Genomic DNA, 18,425 nt, shown 5'->3' on the forward strand with positions numbered 1-18,425 from the left:
AATCAATGAAAAATGCTTAAAGAAAGAGACACATTGACAGAGGTTACTTGAAATTCAGAGACAGGATTCTGAGGTAATTCCAAATAAATTCTTGTGTAATCATTTATTAAGCATTTGGGATGACTCAAATCACTTGTAATCATTTATTAAGCATCTGGGATTATTAAGCATGCAAGTTACCTAAGCTAACATTTAAATGGAAAAAAAAAAAATGTTTTGATGGTGATGGGAGGAGGAATGGGAATTGGGGATGAGCAAACAAAAAATGACAAAAGATTCTATTCATGAATACTCCAAAAAACTGAGGCTGTAGTAATCTCAAAACTTGCCTTGGTTTGCTTTAGTGGCTGCTGGTTTAGCTGCATGATTTTAACATATTTTTTTCTCTCTCTCTTTTAAATAGCATATCACTAAGAACAAAGCTAGTGGAGGTGATGAAATTCCAGCTGAGCTATCTCAAATCCTAAAAGATGATGCTGTGAAAGTATTGCACTCAGTATGCCAGCAAATTTGGAAAACTCAGTAGTGGCCACAGGACTGGAAAAGGTCTGTTTTCATTCCAATCTCAAACAAAGGCAATGCCAAAGAATGTTCAAACTATTGCACTGTTGCACTCATCTCATATGCTAGAAAAGTAATGCTCAAAATTCTCCAAGCTGGGCTTCAACAGTATGTGAACCAAGAACTTCCAGATGTTCAAGCTGGATTTAGAAAAGGCAGAGGAAACCACAGATCAAATTGCCAACATTGACTGGATCACAGAAAAAGCAAGAGAGTTCCAGAAAAATATCTACTTCTGCTTTATTGACTATACCAAAGCCTTTTACTGTGTGAATCAAAACAAACTGTGGAAAATTCTTAAAGAGATGGGAACACCAGACCACCTTACCTGCCTCCTGAGAAATCTGTATGCAGGTCAAGAAGCAACTGTTAGAACTGGACATGGAACAACAGACTGGTTCCAAATAGGAAAAGGAGTACATCAAGGCTGTATATTGTCACCTGCTTATTTAACTTATATGCAGAGAAAATCATGCAAAATGCAGGGCTGGATGAAGCACAAGCTGGAATCAAGATTGCTGGGAGAAGTATCAGTAACCTCAGATATGCAGATGATACCACCCTTGTGGCAGAAAGCGAAGAAGAACTAAAGAGCCTCTTGATGAAAATTAAAGAGGAGAGTGAAAAAGTTGGCTTAAAACTCAACATTTAAAAAACGAAAATCATGGCATCTGGTCCCATCACTTCATGGCAAGTAGATGGGGAAACAATGAGACTTTATTTTGGGAGGCTTCAAAATCACTGCAGGTGGTGACTTCAGCCATGAAATTAAAAGACGCTTGCTCCTTGGAAGAAAAGTTATGACCAACCTAGACAGTATATTAAAAAGCAGAGACATTACTTTGCCAACAAAGGTCCGTCTAGTCAAGGCTATGGTTTTTCTAGTAGTCATGTATGGATGTTAGAGTTGGACTATAAAGAAAGTTGAGAGCCAAAGAATTGATGCTTTTTAATGTGGTGTTGGAGAAGACTATTGAGAGTCCCTTGGACTCCAAGGAGATCAAACCAGTCAATCTTAAAGGAAATCGGTCCTGAATAATCACTGGAATGACTGATGTTGAAGCTGAAACTCCAATACTCTGGCCACCTGATGGGAAGTACCGACTCATTGGAAAAGACTCTGATGCTGGGAAAGATTGAAGGCAGGAGAAGGGGATGACAACAGAGGATGAGATGGTTGGATGGTATCACTGATTCAATGGACATGAGATTGAGCCAGCTCTGGGAGTTGGTGATGGACAGGAAAGCTTGGTGTGCTGCAGTCCATGGGGTCCCAAAGAATCGGACATGACTGAGTGACTGAACTGAAGAGTGTGACAGCATTTCCCTCTGGGTCTTCGCATTGCAAAAGCAGAACAATCCCAAGCCTTCTACAGTTGAAGTAAAGATAATGGAGTAATATTTTAATTGTTTATTCAGATCATTACTGGTGTCAATGCACTTAGGAGGCAGAGAACTATAGTGGTTTAGGGTACGTTTTTTGTATTGTCAGACCTAAGTCTGATGCTCAGCTCTGCCATTTACTATTTGTATGTGTTAGCCACTCATTGTGTCCAACTCTTTGCAACCCCATGGACTGTAGCACACCAGGCTTCTCTTGTCTGTGGGATTCTCCAGGCAAGAATACTAATGGGTTGCCATTCCCTTTTCTAGGGGATCTTCCCAACCCAGGGATCGAACCCAGGTCTCCTGCATTGCAGACAGATTCTTACCATCTGAGCCACTAGGGAAGCCCCTATTTACTATTTAACTTTGTGCCAATTGTTTAACTCAACTTTGCATTTGCTTGACTAAAAAATGGGAATAATAACTCTCCCATGTAAAACATTTCATGTCATGCCCAACTTACTAAGTATTCCAATGTGGGGCTTCCCAGGTGGCGTTATTGGTAAAGAATCTGCCTGGCAATGCAGGAGATGCAGGTTTGATCCCTGGGTCAGGAAGATCCTTTAGAGTTGGAAATGGCCACTCCAGTATTCTTGCCTGGAAATGGTGGGTCCCTTTAAACCTGATTTTTCTCAGCATCTCAGTGATGAAAGGTCTGGGAGTGGCGAAAGCACAGCCAAGGGGCTTCTGGAAGCCCCTTTACTGGCTTCACCATTATTATCAAAAAGTGGCTTGGTCTGAACTAGCTGGGTGCTCACAGTTCAGTACCCTCTGCAGACAGGAGACAGGACCAGGGGATGCCTCGCTGAGGAAGTCAGAAATCCGTCTACACTGAGAATTGCAAGCTAAGTGGGCAAGTGTTAGCTGTGCCCTCTGGGGACAGTGTTTACTAGAAAAACATTTGTGTGGGCAGGTAATGTACTCCCCATACAAAGCAGAACCAATATTTGAAGGTGTTCTCCCCCAACCCCATCTCTTTTTGGCCACAAGATCTTATTAATAGTTCCCCAATCAGGGATCAAACCCACACCTCCTGCAGTGGAAGCATAGTCTTAACCACTGGACCACCAGGATAGTCCTTACTTGAAGGTGTTCTTGATATCATTAATACTTAGAAGAAGCCAACTTTCATTGTGTCTCCCCAAGTCCCAATAATACGTCACAAGTTTCAAGAACTCACACATGCAAAACCAAGTCCTCTTCTGTGTATTTTATACTCCCTAGCTAGCCCTCCTGGTTACCAATTATTATTTTCTGTCATGGGGGAGGAGTGACTGGAACCATACAACAATAGCCAAAAATTGTGTTGGATAATTTCTAGGAGAGGTGAGCAGAATAGAGGTTGTTGCTTTGAGTCAGAGAAAAAAGTAAAGCTAGAGGATGGCTTAAGGGGACAATGCTTTCAAGAGAAGTAGTAACTGAAGACTGGGAAGCAGCCTTATAATTTTCTGAAACCTGTTGCTTCTTCCGGTTTCCTATTTGACATTGCGTAGTAGTTTCTATCTTTGGGGAAGATGCTTTAAAAAAAAATGCCATTGGGAATTAACGCATGGAAACCAAAACTTGGGGAAAAGGTTTCTATATTTTGATCTTGACATAGCATCAAGTTTGCTTCTCCAGACTTGTCAGAACAATTCTCATGAGCTGATATCATTGTTAAAGTGTGAAGAATTCCACAGACAGGATCCTGGCAGGCTACAGTCCCATGGGGTGGCAAAGAGTCTGACACAACTGGAACAACTTAGCATGCACACACACTTTCTATTCCTAGTTACGTCAAGGTAATAAACTACAAAAACCTACTAGGGATCTGGCAGACGGTTGAGACGGAAGCCTGATCTCTCAATGGGTCTTAAAATTATGTGGTCACATGAATTTACTCTATTACCCTAAGGTAGAAATATATTAATACATGCAATGAGAGATTTATATTGTGGCCTACTTCCAAATTACAGTAACAACAATCATTTAAAATAGTTTGGTTTATAAACACCAAAGTCCTAATGTATAGCATAGGGAACTATATTAATATCTTGTAATAAATCATAACGGAAAAGAATATTACAAGACCGTATATATGTGTATAACTGAGTCACTTTGCTGTAAAGCAGACTGGTACAACATTGTGAATCAACTACATTTCAATAAAAATGAAAAATATAATAGATAATAAGAACTTACTGTATAGCATAGGGAACACTACTTAAAACTCTGTAATGAACAATATGGGAACAGAATCTTAAAAAGAATGGATGTATGTATGTATTACTCTCACACTAGCAAAGTAATGCTCAAAATTCTCCAAGCTAGGCTTCAATAGTATGTGAATCAAGAACTTCCAGATGTTCAAACTGGATTTAGAAAAGGCAGAGGAACCAGAGATCAAATTTCCAATATCCGTTGGTTCATCAAACAAAGCAAGAGTTCCAAAAAAATATCTACTTCTGCTTTATTGACTATGCCAAAGCCTTTGACTGTGTGGATCAAAACAAACTGAAAAATTCTTCAAGAGATGAGAACACTAGACCACACGACCTGCCTCCTGAGAAATCTGAGTGCAGGTTAAGAAGCAACTGTTAAAACCGGACATGGAACAACAGACTGGTTCCCAATAGGGAAAGGAGTATGTCAAGGCTGTATATTGTCACCCTGCTTATTTAACTCATATGCAGAGAACATCATGCGAAATGCAGGGCTGGATGAAGCACAAGTTGGAATCAAGATTACTGGGAGAAATATCAATAACCTCAGATATGCAGATGACACCACCCTTATGGCAGAAAGTCAAGAACTAATGAGCCTCTTGATGAAAGTAAAAGAGGTGAGTGAAAAAGTTGGCTTAAAACTCAACATTCAAAAAACGAAGATCGTGGCATCTGGTCCCATCACTTCATGGCAAATAGATGGGGAAAGAGTGGAAACAGGGGCAGACTTTATTTTTGAGGGGCTTCAAAATCACTGGAGATGGTGACTGCAGCCATGAAATTAAAAGATGCTTGCTCCTTGGAAGAAAAGTTATGACCAACCTAGACAGCATATTAAAAAGCAGAGACACTACTTTGCCAACAAAGGTCCATCTAGTCAAAGCTATGGTTTTTCTAGTAGTCATGTATGGATGTGAGAGTTGGACTATAAAGAAGGCTGAGCGCCGAAGAATTGATGCTTCTGAACTGTGGTGTTGAACACTCTTGAGAGTTCTTTGGATGCAAGTAGATCCAACCAGTCCATCCTAAAGGAAATCAGTCCTGAATATTCATTGGAAGGACTGATGCTAAAGCTGAAACTCCAATACTTTGGCCACCTGAGGTGAAGTTTGAAAAGACCCTGATGGTGGGAAAGACTGAGGCTGGGAGAAAGGGACGACAGAGGATGAGATGGTTGGATGGCATCACTGACTCAATGGACATGAGTTTGAGTAAACTCTGGGAGTGATGGACAGGGCATGGCGTGCTGCAGTCCATGGGGTCACAAAGAGTTGGACATGACTGAGCAACTGAACTGAACTGTACATAATGACTAAAATAAGTTTTATAGAATCAAAACAGGACTCAAATGCATAATTTTGAGCAACTGAACTGTACATAATGACTAGAATAAGTTTTATAGAATCAAAACAGGACTCAAATGCATAATTTTATCTCCCTACCATCTTTTCCCAAGCAGGCTATTGGAATAACCAACGGAATAATGATTGGTTTAATATTCAGTTAGCTGGGAAGTGAGGAAACACATATGAAAAATAGTCATCCCTCAGTATCCACAGAGGATTTGGAATTCCATGGATACCAAAGTTCAAGTCTGCTGAAGTCCCTTATATAAAATGGTGGTTCAGTTGTTCAGACTCTACATTCTCATTCCCATTATCCCTGGCTGAGGAACTAAAATCACACAAGTTGCATGGTGTGGCATAAAAAATTAAATTAAAAAAAATACAATTTTTAAAAATTTAAATAAAAAATTAAAAAATAAAAAATAATATGGTTCAGTACAGGGAATACAATTAGCCCTTCATCTTTTGATGCAAACCCCACAGAAACAGAGGGCTGACTGCAGTGACTCCTGTCAACAAGTTTTTGTTCTTCTGGGTTCTAGAAATCAAAGCAATGAAAATGTCAAGTAAAAAGGATGCTGACAGGGCTCAGGTTGTATATAGAATTTCTCTTTGTTTGTCGTTTAACTGGCATGAACCATGTCAGGCTGTCCCAGGCATGTTAAACTGTGAGGCCCTAGTAGAGATTTTAAAGCATTCAACTGGCTCACAATCCACCTGAACTTTCTAAACATCTTGAGGCAGCAGGACCTTATAATCATGCTCTATGGGAACTGGAGGCATCATGCATGAAAACAAGACTATAACAATAGATCATTTAGAGGTGGCTTGGAAAGTAGTTAGTTTTAGGATGAGGTTTATTAGACTCTCATAATTACTGAACTATTAATGTTATCTACATCACAACCTTCAGCAAATACCCACAGCAAAGTTTGGCAGTGTTTTTAAGGAAGTTAAAAATTTTCTATCTGAATGGACTATATTGAGCCTTAGTTGAATACACAACTAAGAAGTTGGCCCTTCTACACTTACATCCTTGCTCAATAAACAAACAGAACCCAAATATTCTATTGCATCAGTTTTTCCCTAACTAGTCATTATCCTTCAAAATGGAGATTCGAACCCACTTAATTTTACTTGCTGAGTTTTCTCCCAATCCCAGTTTTAAAAACAATGGCTGGAGACACAAATTCTGTGTAGACAAACACACACAAAATTCTTTTCTATGCTCAGCCTCCTTAGACTCCCACTCATTTAAAAAAAGAAGAAGGTTTCTTTTTAGGCCTGGAAGCTGATTTAAGGACCCAAGTTGTCAAATAGACAACTACAGAATTGAGACGTTATGAATGGCTTTGTTGATTTCCCTAACGTTAACTGGACGTGATAATGTCTTTTCCTTTCACTTAATTTCTTTCAACACCACAAATACTAAATATATTTTATTTTCCTGTCCCTTTTACAGCAAAGGTGAAGTACATGCAACCTAGTTAGAATTCTCCTGTCTCAACAATAAGAGAAGCAAAAAGTTGGATTTCAAGTGTCCAGTTTGTCCTTGTGCTCCTTGGAAGAACTCCTGGTCTATAAATTGACAGTACAGCTGTTGGCTGATAATTAGGCAGAAAGATTAATACATTCTCAAAGTAATTTTCTGTCAGGCCATTGACCATAAGGGTTTACAAAATACTTATGTTTAAATAAAGGCAATGCCCATTTACAAGGAACTAATGAAAAGAATTTGGATGTAGAATAAAAACCTCAATTTGTTTTCCACTCAGTACTGACAGAAGTGTCCTGTGCTGACTGAATGCTTGGACAATGTAGGGTGACTGCCATCACTGAGCCAAGATACCATCACATGCTTCAGAATCAGGCTGTCTCGTCAAAGCCAGCCTGCTTTACTAGGCAAAGATGGGAACAGGATGCTAGAGGCTTTTATCAACACCCAGTTGACATGTGAGAAAGGGTGAAATTTGTAGCCGTAAATCTTGCAGAAACAAAGTAAATCTGCAATTTATCCACAACTTAAGAAAAACAGTGAAAACAAGAATAAAACAGTATTATGGTATATGGGAAAGAGCAGCTGATTTAGTAGTCAGATCTGGCTTCTACTATTAATATTTGGCTCTAATGGGCCTCAAGCAAGTCCCTCAACTACCCCAGACACGCTCTCATCCAGGATATGAGTATATGCTTGATATAACTTCGATGGTCTCCCAACTGTTTTTCAGTTGTGACGTAAGTATCTTAGATTTAAGGAAGGACAGGATCAGAGACTATTGTTATATTTTAATGCCCATCATATATTTAATTTTAATAATCAGTTTAAATAAGGAGATATTGATGCTGGCCTTGATGAAAATCCTCAAACATCTAGCAAGAACTATGATAAGACTGAATTTAGGTCAAGACTTGGCAACCAAATTCAAGATTAAAAAATGCCAATATGACACATGGAACTTCAATTTCCATAATGCAATTTGATACTGCTATAACTGTAGTTCTTAACAAATTTTTAAAAGATCCTTACTAAGGATAAGAAAATTTTGCAGTTGTTAAAAAATTAAGAGTACTTCAAATTTATCAGAAATGCCCCAATATACAAACACCTAAGCTAGAAACCACCTATAAGCTACTGTTATATTTTACTCAAAGTAATTGTTATTCATATCTTGACTGATCTTGACAGTGGTACACATGACTGGTTTAGATTTACACTGGACTTGTGTAAAATGTAATACTATATATGTATCAGTAGATTGATCACTGGTGCAAATTAACATTTCTTTTTTAGTGAGTTGAGTGAGTGCTAGTCACTCAGTTGTGTCCAACTCTTTGCAACTCCATGGACTGTAGCCTGCCAAGCTCCTCTGTCCATGAAATTCTTCAGGCAAGAATATTGGAGTGGGTTGCCATTTCCCTCTCTGGCAATCTTCCCAATCCAGGGATTGAACACGGGTCTCCTGTATTGCAGGGAGATTCTTTACCATCTGAGCCATCAGGCAAGCCTGATCACTGGTATAAATTTAAAAAAAAAAAAAAAGTTTAAGCTGTTGTTGATTTATCCAGATTTGTTTTATAAAGCCAAAATTTTCAATGGGTTCCCTCATGGCAAAGGAAGATGCCATGCAGCACATACAAAAGATACAGTCTTAACATTAACTGCAAAGTAAGTTCCCCATCATATTAGTAAGAGCCAGGTTATTATGCCTTTTTCTAGTGGCTTCACTAAAAAGCACACTTAAAGGAAAAAAATCTAAGAATAAAAGAACAAGAGATTACAAAAAGTATGCTGTTTTGGAGGTATGATGTGACAGTGTCAATAAGGTAAGTGTGCTAAGTAAAATGTTCATAAAGAATTTTCCATTGTACTGTAATAGGCCTTTTCCCTATAGTTCTCCTTTAAGAATTCCATTTCTAAAGCAGAGTAAGTAATTTCAGGAATTTCTTCATTGAATAGATAAATATAATATGACAAAAGCAATTCTAAGGCACTTCTCTCTTTAAAAAACTTTTTAAAAGTGTGGTTAACACATTCTTAAGGGTTCACATTTGTACAATAGAAACAAATTTGTAAAAGGACATATCATTATGGAAAATGTTTAAATGTGACCAATGCTTTTAGAAGGCATTTTGCAGCATCCTACACAACAGATTCCACAACTCAGCTTAATCTTCAGACACCCACTTGTGCCAGGGTCAGTAGAACGGAAAATTCTACTTATCAAAAACTGAATTTCCTGTTTAAAAGTAAGCACCACCTTTGATAGCAAAGCTCTTTAAGTTCCTTCCACATGAACTACTGTATTTGGCTTTTACTGAAACTACCAGTAAACTCCACTATCACTCTGATTTAGGAAAGCACAACATTTTCGGTGTGCACAAGTTCCAGTGTGACCTTGCAATGTGAACACTCTGTATACCACAGCAGTGGCTCCTGGAGGAACAGCTGAGCAGCTGTCACGTTTCCCGGCAGAACAGGGTGTAACATTCTTTTGCTCACCAAGTTTATTTAATGGCACACTCCGACTTTCAGGGCATGCAGTTGGCTGAAAACTTCAACCATTTCCATTCACTGCTGTGAATCCATTATTAAACAGTTTGAAAATTTTTTTTTTACCCATTTTAATCTCTTAACAATAAACAAATGAAAACAAACTATTTTATACTATTTGGGTCAAATTAATTTTATTATGCTCCATGATGAATTGCCACCAGTGCAACATCCTATTCACTATACATTTCAAAAAAAAAAAAAAAAATTCACATACTAAACAAAATTTCAGTTGATAAATGGAAATGAATGATTGAAAGTCTTTATGAATCTCATACATACAATATGTGGCTAGCTGAAATTGTCTATCACGTAGCATTTAGATATAAAAAGCCTCATGCTAGTTTGTTAAACGCGAAGGCTACCAGACAATCATTTAGCTGGAGTGCATGTGGGAAGCTCTCAGACGATGCACAGGTATAGTGCTGTCCACGGTGCGAGGCGGTGGAGGACTGAAAACATGCAACCTTTACATCTACAGTGGATTTAGTCTTCATGCCTGGACTGAATCCCACAGCTGCTGTGTTTCAACCAATATTAATTTAGACTTTGTGCAACAACAAAAGTCTTTTTTTTTTTGTCCTTTAAGAAGAAAGAATAAACTCAATTACCATTGGCAAATTTTATACCCATCTCACATGTTTAGAATTGTGTTTCCAATTCGAAGATTTGATATCCTCTGCTCAGAGCAGCTCCTGATAAATCTTTATCATAACGAAGTTAGCTAGAAAACCCTGCATTCCTTGCCCCAAAGTGAACAGATATCTTAAATTGGCATTAAAGACATTTCCAAGATATTGCAAAAAATTTATATAATGTCTAAAAGAAACAAAAAGGAAAATGATCAATATTATTTAAAATAATTAAAACGTTCTATTTACCATTTGCACAAATTCCTAATTTTATTGGTTGTTGTTGTCCAGCCTCATCCACACCAGACCCACAGAAATTAAGCCACAATAAAAAAAAAAAAAGTAAGCAGAAAAAGGTTTTTAGCAGCAGAGGGCACTGTTTTTTTTGCAAGAAACAAAAAGTCTAGAATCTTTCCCATGAGCTTAAATTATTCCTGCAAGGTAGGTAACAGTCTCTGAATAACTTAACTATTGTACTGCACCACTTACTGCTTTCAGCAACAAAACCTTTTAAATTATTTCTCATGATAACTAGATGCATGATCACTAGAGATTATGTGATAACTGGTTAAAATTCAAGCCACATCTTGCAGGTCCAGCCTGTCAAGATCATGCCAATAACTAGATTTTGGTCGGTACAATTATAGAGAGCTTAATTTTTAGTCAGATATTGTGACTATAGTAATGAAATACATTTGGAACTACATTCTGTATATGACTCAATGTGAGAAAAATAGGTGTCTGTATTTATTTAAATCAGATCATTTTTCTACCTAAAATTTAAAGTAGGCAGGTATGATAATTAATGCTATATATATGAAACAATCACCCTTAGGCAGACTAGTGTACTGTAGAGAGGCAAGGAAACCCTAATTTTAACACATCATGTAGCATATATAACAGATATGCAGGTTGTAAAGTTTTATTTTTGCTTCTTAAAAATCTATCATTGGGTTTTGTGTTTCAAGAAATTTGACATTGGGACCATCAATCTTTTAAGAAAAAGGTAACCCTTCACCTGACATTTGACAAAAACCTTGAGAAATTATCAAAATTAAAAAAAAAACACCCAGCATATTATAGTTTCACTATTACAGGGTATACCTTAGCCAACTAGTTAAGATTTCTATGGTTGGTATTTCTGAATTATCTCAATCCATACAGACTGCAAAATAAAAATACTTAATCCTACCTCATTTTTATGTTCTGAATTTTTTATAGTAAATTAATCAAACACCACAATGTATAGCCTCCTTCAGTTCATGTAGTATGGAATTATATCTAAGATCCCCTAAACTTTAACATCTTTTCTTTCAGAATAATACCAAAAATACTTTTTAAAAATTTTTGCCAAAAAGAGCCTGCCACATTTGCTATAACACAAAAATAACCTCAGTCAAGTATTAGGGATGCAAGGGCTCCTTATGATTCCAGCCTCCAAATACCAGATCTGTACAACAACAGGCAATACTGCTGTAAGAGATGTGTTACTCATTTTCCCAACTAGCATCTCTGTAGTGATTTTACGTAGAGCATATTGCTAAAATTTGAGAACTTGCATCAGTGTAGTGAAGTCTAGAGAACTGTGCAATGTATCAGTTTCAACATTCATGTGGCATGTGTTCAAAAAGAAGGGGCTAAATAAACTAAGGTTTGCATCACTTAAAAAAGAATGTAGTGCTATACTAGATTTTAATAAGAAAATTTAGGTACAGAAAAAGTAGGGTATGAAAATAGTGTTTTCCTTCTGGCATTATAACTAAATTACATTAAGGTTTTTGTCAGTCTCACATATAATATTTAAACTCCCTTGTTGATGGAATGAAAAACACTCACAAATCAAGTGAGCATCCTGGTGTAAACGTGCACACAGTCACAGGGAGTAGCTTTGCAGAGGATTATGACAAACCCTTACAGATTAAATGAGGTATTGCACAGATTAATAAAAAAAAAGCAAAAAGGCAACAAAAATATACAGCAAATTGGTAGAACATTTACATGATAATTTTACAGAATCCATAGACAGAAAGTAGTGTTTAGTATTTCACCTTAAAAATATATATATATAATATATAGATCAGTCTTCCCATTCATCATCATCCTCAAAATCTTCATCATCATCTTCATCCTCATCTTCGTCTAGAAGAGAATCAGTAAGACAATTAAAACATACACATAAATAAAATGACACAACATAATTCTTGCTATTCAACTTCTAAAATACAACCTGGAGGAATCCAGTTACTAAAATGGTTTAAAATGAATCAATAAAATACATTTAAAGAGTATTTGATTGTGAGCTGAAGATTAGGAGTAAGAAGACTTGGATTCTAGTTCCTTAATCTCTATGGAACCAGTTTCAACCTGTGCTTCCTTATGTGTAAAATCACGAGTTGATCTCACTGAATCAACAGGGCTTCTCTGGTGGCTCAGATGGTAAAGAATCTGCCCACAATGCAGGAGACCCGGTTCAATCCCTGGGTTGGGAAGCTCCCCTGGAGAAGAAAATGGTTACCCATTCCACTATTCTTTCCTGGAGAATTCCATGCAGGGAGGAGCCTGGTGGTTTACAGTCCATGGGGTTGCAAAGAATCAGACTGGGCAACTAAAACTTCATTTTCTATGAATCAACACACATATCACAAGAAAAGCTGCAAAAAAAAAATATACTTGCACGTTGTTTAGCTGACTTCAGTTATAATTCCAGTGACAGGTAGGAACCGCATCAGCACTAAGCCATAGAGGAAACCGAGTAGGCACCCCAATACCCAATCTCCTTTTCTACCCTGATTCTCTCTTGAACCCACTGGCACTGCTCTTTCCCAGTCACCAAGGACCTACTATCACTAAAAGTGAACTTGAACATGAAAGTCGTTCAGTCGTGTCTGACTCTTTGTGATCCCATGGACTATACAGTCCATGGAATTCTCCAGGTCAGAACTGCAGTGGGTAGCCTTTCCCTTCTCCTAAAGCTAAAGCTCAATTCTCTGTTTTCAGTTTTGTGACCCATCACACCCATCTAACCCAGATGATCACCCTGCCCTCCTTCAAACTTCTTCCCCTGACTTCTAAGATACCACATTCGCCAGTCCTCCAAACTCTACTAGACTTTCTCTTCTCTGTTTATACCCACTTCTTTGATGATCTCATCCAGTTCTGTACCTTTAAATACCGTGTACTTAATTACATGCAGAATTATATTAACAGTTCACATCTCTCCCCTGAATTTGACTCATAACCAAATGCCTACTCAACATATACTTTTAAATTTTTAGTAAGTATCTCAAATTTAATATGTACAGAATCAAATTCCTATCTTTCCTTTCAAACTTGGTCCTCCTAAATCTTTCTCCATTCTATTAATGAAAACTTCACTCTTTGAGTTGCTCAGGTCAAAAACCTCAGACTCATCCATCACTCCTTTTTTCCCAAATTTTGTTTTCAATCCATCAACAAACCCAATGTTATCCACATTCAAAGTATAACTAGTATCCAACCACTTCTCAGGAGCTACCAATCTGGTTCAAAGCTGCATCATATCCTGCTCGGATCACTGCCAATCATTACTCTGCTAAGAACCTTCCAGTGGCCGCCCACCACAGTCATGGCCTCCAAAGCCTTACTCTCGGCTTCCTGCCACCTCGCATACTACTTTCTTATTTTTTTCTTCCTTATTCTTCTTTCTCTTTCTTCCTTATTCTTCTTCTTGTTCCACCCCTACTGACCTTGGCACTGTTCCTCAACCTCAGGGAGTTTGTATTGGCTGTGCATATTTTCCTGTTTTCTACATGGTTTACTCCCTGAACTCCTTTGAGTCTTTTCTCAAATGATATCTTAGGTAAGCCTCATTATCCTATGATAAATGAAATTCTCTCTCACAGTCTGTTAGTCTTTTTCTGCTTACTTTCTTTCCTTAGTACATATCACTATTTAAAGTACATATTTTCGAATTTGTTTTATTTATTATCTCTCTCTTTCTCACTGGAATGCATGCTCCATAAAGGCAGGGATTTTTCTTTTTTTCTTATTATCTCACAATGAATACTTGTGGACTGAATTAGCCTATTCTATCTTTTTAGCACAGTATAGAAATAAAAATGCCTATTTAAGGAAAACAAATGTTGCTAAAGGATCATAGACATCCACATCCTTAAGGGGAAATAAACAAAGAAAACAACATTTACTGAGCACCTACTATGTGCTCAGCAACCTTCTGGTTATTTGCATAATAATTTGCTATTCATATCAATCATCTGATTTATGAATTCTCTCCATGTAACAATCTGGAGAAATGAGGTCCACCACAGAGAATAAATAATAGATTTAATAAGAACAAAGATCTGCATCTAATACATCATGTTCTTCAGTAAATCTCCACCATTACCATAGCAAAACCCATATTCTTTCTCTCTTTCAAAAATGATACTCATTTAATGGTGGTGTGCATATGTTTAATAACCACAAGTACAAACTATTTTATTCAAATAATGTTTTGGGAAAAAACAAAAAAGAGAAAACAAAAAACTAGGGTTCTTTAGCAAACCCCAGAAACAATACAATTTATCTCATTTCTCAGTCCCAATTCTTACAAATCAGGGAAACCTAAATTTACCTTAAGTTACAAGAATGTCTCAGGAATGAGATACAGGAATGTCAAGTCTTTTTTAAGAAGTTGTTTGCTAGGCATTCTATTAATACTTCTAGTTTGGGAAACAAAACTGCCATTTTTGCCAAAATTGTTCTTCCAATTTATGGTTATGACATGGCCTCCATTAAGCTTCAAACAGACTAGTCACAGTGACAACATCTTAAAATAAGTCTGAGAACCTATATCAATAAGTTATTCAGTAGCAGGAAGAAAATCTAGAAAAGACTGTCATAGAACAAAAAGAGAAACAGAACTTCAAATATTCAAATTTATTAACTATACGTATACACATGCAAATATACCTGAAGAATGAATGGCTTTGCTCCTCTTCTGCATCACTTCCATTAATGCACCTACAATTCCTGAAGTGGGTGCAGGTGCTGGTGGTGTAGACTCTGGGGCATCAGTTACCTTGGAAAGGAAAGTCAGCAAAACTGAGTAATACATCCTTATCAAAAAGTCTCTCTCTCCAGAAAATCTTTCTCTCTTACAATCACTTCATTATTTTAAAACAAAATAAAACCAAAAAAGCAAACAATCAAGCCCAGGATAGGATTAAATGAATTAAGAAAAAACAAAAAAAAACAAAACAAAATTGCTGCTTTAGAAGACTTATGCAAGATATATTTTCCATTTTTAATGTATAGGCCATCAACAGATTTCCAAATTTAGATTAAAAATCAAACTTTTTGCTACTTGCCCTTGAAGTTGAGTTACTTCTGTTTATTCTAATATACAAAACCTGGGCTGATAAGAAACTTTAAAACAGTTATCAAAGGGTATTTTATAAAACTGAGGACATATTTAGATTCCGAGAACTACAAGGTGAGAAGCACATTTCAAGATATCTAAGAGCATTTAAAGAGACTTATATTTTCCTGAAAAATTCAACTTTGCTAATAAGCTTTATAATTTTAAATATTATATTTAATATAAAGTTATAAAGTATAACTTAGAAGACAATGGCACCCCACTCCAGTCCTCTTGCTTCGAAAATTCCATGGACGGAGGAGCCTATTAGGCTGCACTCCATGGGGTGGCTAAGAGTCGGACACGACTGAGCGACTTCACTTTCACTTTTCACTTTCATGCACTGGAGAAGGAAATGGCAACCCACTCCAGTGTTCTTGCATGGAGAATCCCAGGGATGGGGGAGCCTGGTGGGCTGCTGTCTATGGGGTCGCAGAGTCGGACACGACTGAAGTGACTTAGCATAGCATAGATATAATGTATAAATATGTACACATATGTATACATACATATTCTAAATATGTATAATAGACAATATATATACTGTAATTCAAAATTAACCTTCCTTCTCATGTATGTGAAACTTCTCTTTAAGGAGATCAGATGGGTAGCCTTCAAAATGTACCTCACAAGGCAACTAACTTTCCCCAACTAAAGTACTATTTACTTTATCTAATACCAACTACATTTGGGGGAAAAAAATCAATATTAAAGGGTCTCATTAAAGAGACTCACAGACTTAGAAAATGAACTTATGGATGCCAGGGAACGTGACGGTTAGGGACTTTGGGAAGGTCATGTACACACTGCTATATTTAAAATGCATAACCAACAAAGACCTACTGTACAGCACATGTAACTGCTCAATGTTATGTGTCAGCTTGGATGGGAGTGGGGCTTGGGGGAGAATGGATACATGTATAAGCATGGCTGAGTCCCTTTGTTGTTCATCTGAAACTACTGTAACATTGTGTTAATCGACTATACCCCAGTACAAAATAAAAAGTTTTTTTTTTTTTTTTAAACCCTATCAGTAAAGGGTCTCATTAAAACAGAAAAAAAAGGATTTTATTAAAATCGAATTTCTATATAAAATAATCCCTGATTTCAACACTCCCGACTCTTTCCAACCCCATGGACTGTACAGTCATGGAATTCTCCAGGCCAGAATACTGGAGTGGGTAGCCTTCTCCTTCTCCAGGGGATCTTCCCAACCCAGAGATCAAACCCAGGTCTTCTGCATTGCAAGTGGAATTCTTTACCAGCTAAGCCACAAGGGAAGCCCCATTAAAAAAGAGACTACAGGAAATCTGTAGAAACTAAGGGGAAAAAAATACAATTTAGAAAGTACTGCTCTCTGTGCACTTTGATTAAAATAAGTAGTCATTTATACAAAATACTCATTTTGTTAATTTTGTCCCTGATAGTATCCACAGAAAAGTATGTTATTGGTATAATTAAAAATGAAATAGCACAGCTATACTAAATAATTACACACATACACATAGCTACCCTTGAATAACATGAGTTTGAATTGCATGGGTCCACTAATATGCAGATTTTTTTCAATAAATGTATTGGGACATTTTTTAAGGATCTTCTACATCTGAAAAAACTTAATAGATGAACCCCATTGCCCAAATTCATGAAAAGAAAAAGTTAGACATGTCATGAATGCATAAAACATATGTAGATACAGGTCTACTTTACCATTTACTACCATAAAGTATATACAAATCTATTGTAAGAAGTTAGAATTTATTAAAGCTTATGCACACACAGAGACTTTGGGAAATCCTACATACATGGCATCATTCCCTGTTAACAGAAATGTAAATAAATGTAAAGATGCAGTTTTAAATTATAACTGCATAAGATTAATTGCAGTGCACACTGTACTATTGCCCTAATTTTGCAGATACCTTCTGTCGCTAATTCAGTGAGCCAAGCATGAGTATCTACTTGAAACTCCTTGTGATTCTACTAGTGTGAGCACTTTGTCTCCCCAGTAAATTGTGTATCGCAGTAAAAAGTGATCTCTTGCAGTTCTCGTGTATTTTTCATTGGATTGAGTGCAATACTGCAATCCTTGAATAAAACCGTGGGACAAGTGCCACTGGTGATGCTGGAAGTACTCCAAAGAAGGGGAGAAAAGTCATGACATTACAAGAAAAAGCTGAATTGTGTGATATGTTCTATAGAATGAGGTTTGCAGCTGCCCACCAATTAAGGATAAATGAATCCAGCATTAAGGTCATAATGAAAAAAGAACAAGAAATTCATGAAGCTATCACTGCAGTTAGGTGTAGGAGACCAACCCCTTCTTTTCCTACTCCTCCTCCTCAGCCTACTCAGTGTGAAGACAACAATGATGAAGACCTTTGTGATGATCCACTTTCACTTAAGCGGTAGAAGTAATCATCATGCCATCATCATGCAGAGTTCCAAAGAATAGCAAGGAGAGATAAGAAAGCCTTCCTCAGTGATCAATGCAAAGAAATAGAGAAAACAACAGAATGGGAAAGACTAGAGATCTCTTCAAGAAAACCAGAGATACCAAGGGAGCTTTTCATGCAAAGATGGGCACAATCAAGGACAGAAATGGTATGGACCTAACAGAAGCAGAAGATATTACGAAGAGGTGGCAAGAATACACAGAACTATACAAAAAAGATCTTAATGACCCAGATAACCACAATGGTGTGATCACTCACCTAGAGCCAGACATTCTGGAATGCAAAGTCAAGTGGGCCTTAGGAAGCATCACTACGAAAGAAGCTAGTGGGGGTGATGGAATTCCAGTTGACTTATTTCAAATCCTAAAAGATGATGCTGTGAAAGTACTGC

The 18,425-nt window shown here is 37.2% G+C and overlaps 1 protein-coding gene across 2 annotated transcripts in view; it reads right to left on the reverse strand.

The window, feature by feature from the left end:
- Positions 1-9,655: 9,655 nt before the first annotated feature.
- Positions 9,656-18,425, reverse strand: part of WASL (WASP like actin nucleation promoting factor) — an 81,679-nt gene continuing 72,909 nt past the window's right edge. The window contains exons 11-12 of one of the 2 annotated variants that reach the window (XM_010804401.3): positions 15,131-15,239; positions 9,656-12,319 (exon numbers count right to left, since the gene is read on the reverse strand). In XM_010804401.3, the coding sequence (XP_010802703.1) occupies positions 12,258-12,319; positions 15,131-15,239 (171 nt within the window). In that variant the 3' untranslated portion in view covers positions 9,656-12,257. 2 annotated transcript variants of the gene reach the window in all.

This window comes from Bos taurus, chromosome 4, assembly GCF_002263795.3.
Source record: "Bos taurus isolate L1 Dominette 01449 registration number 42190680 breed Hereford chromosome 4, ARS-UCD2.0, whole genome shotgun sequence".
NCBI classification, from domain to species: domain Eukaryota; kingdom Metazoa; phylum Chordata; class Mammalia; order Artiodactyla; family Bovidae; genus Bos; species Bos taurus.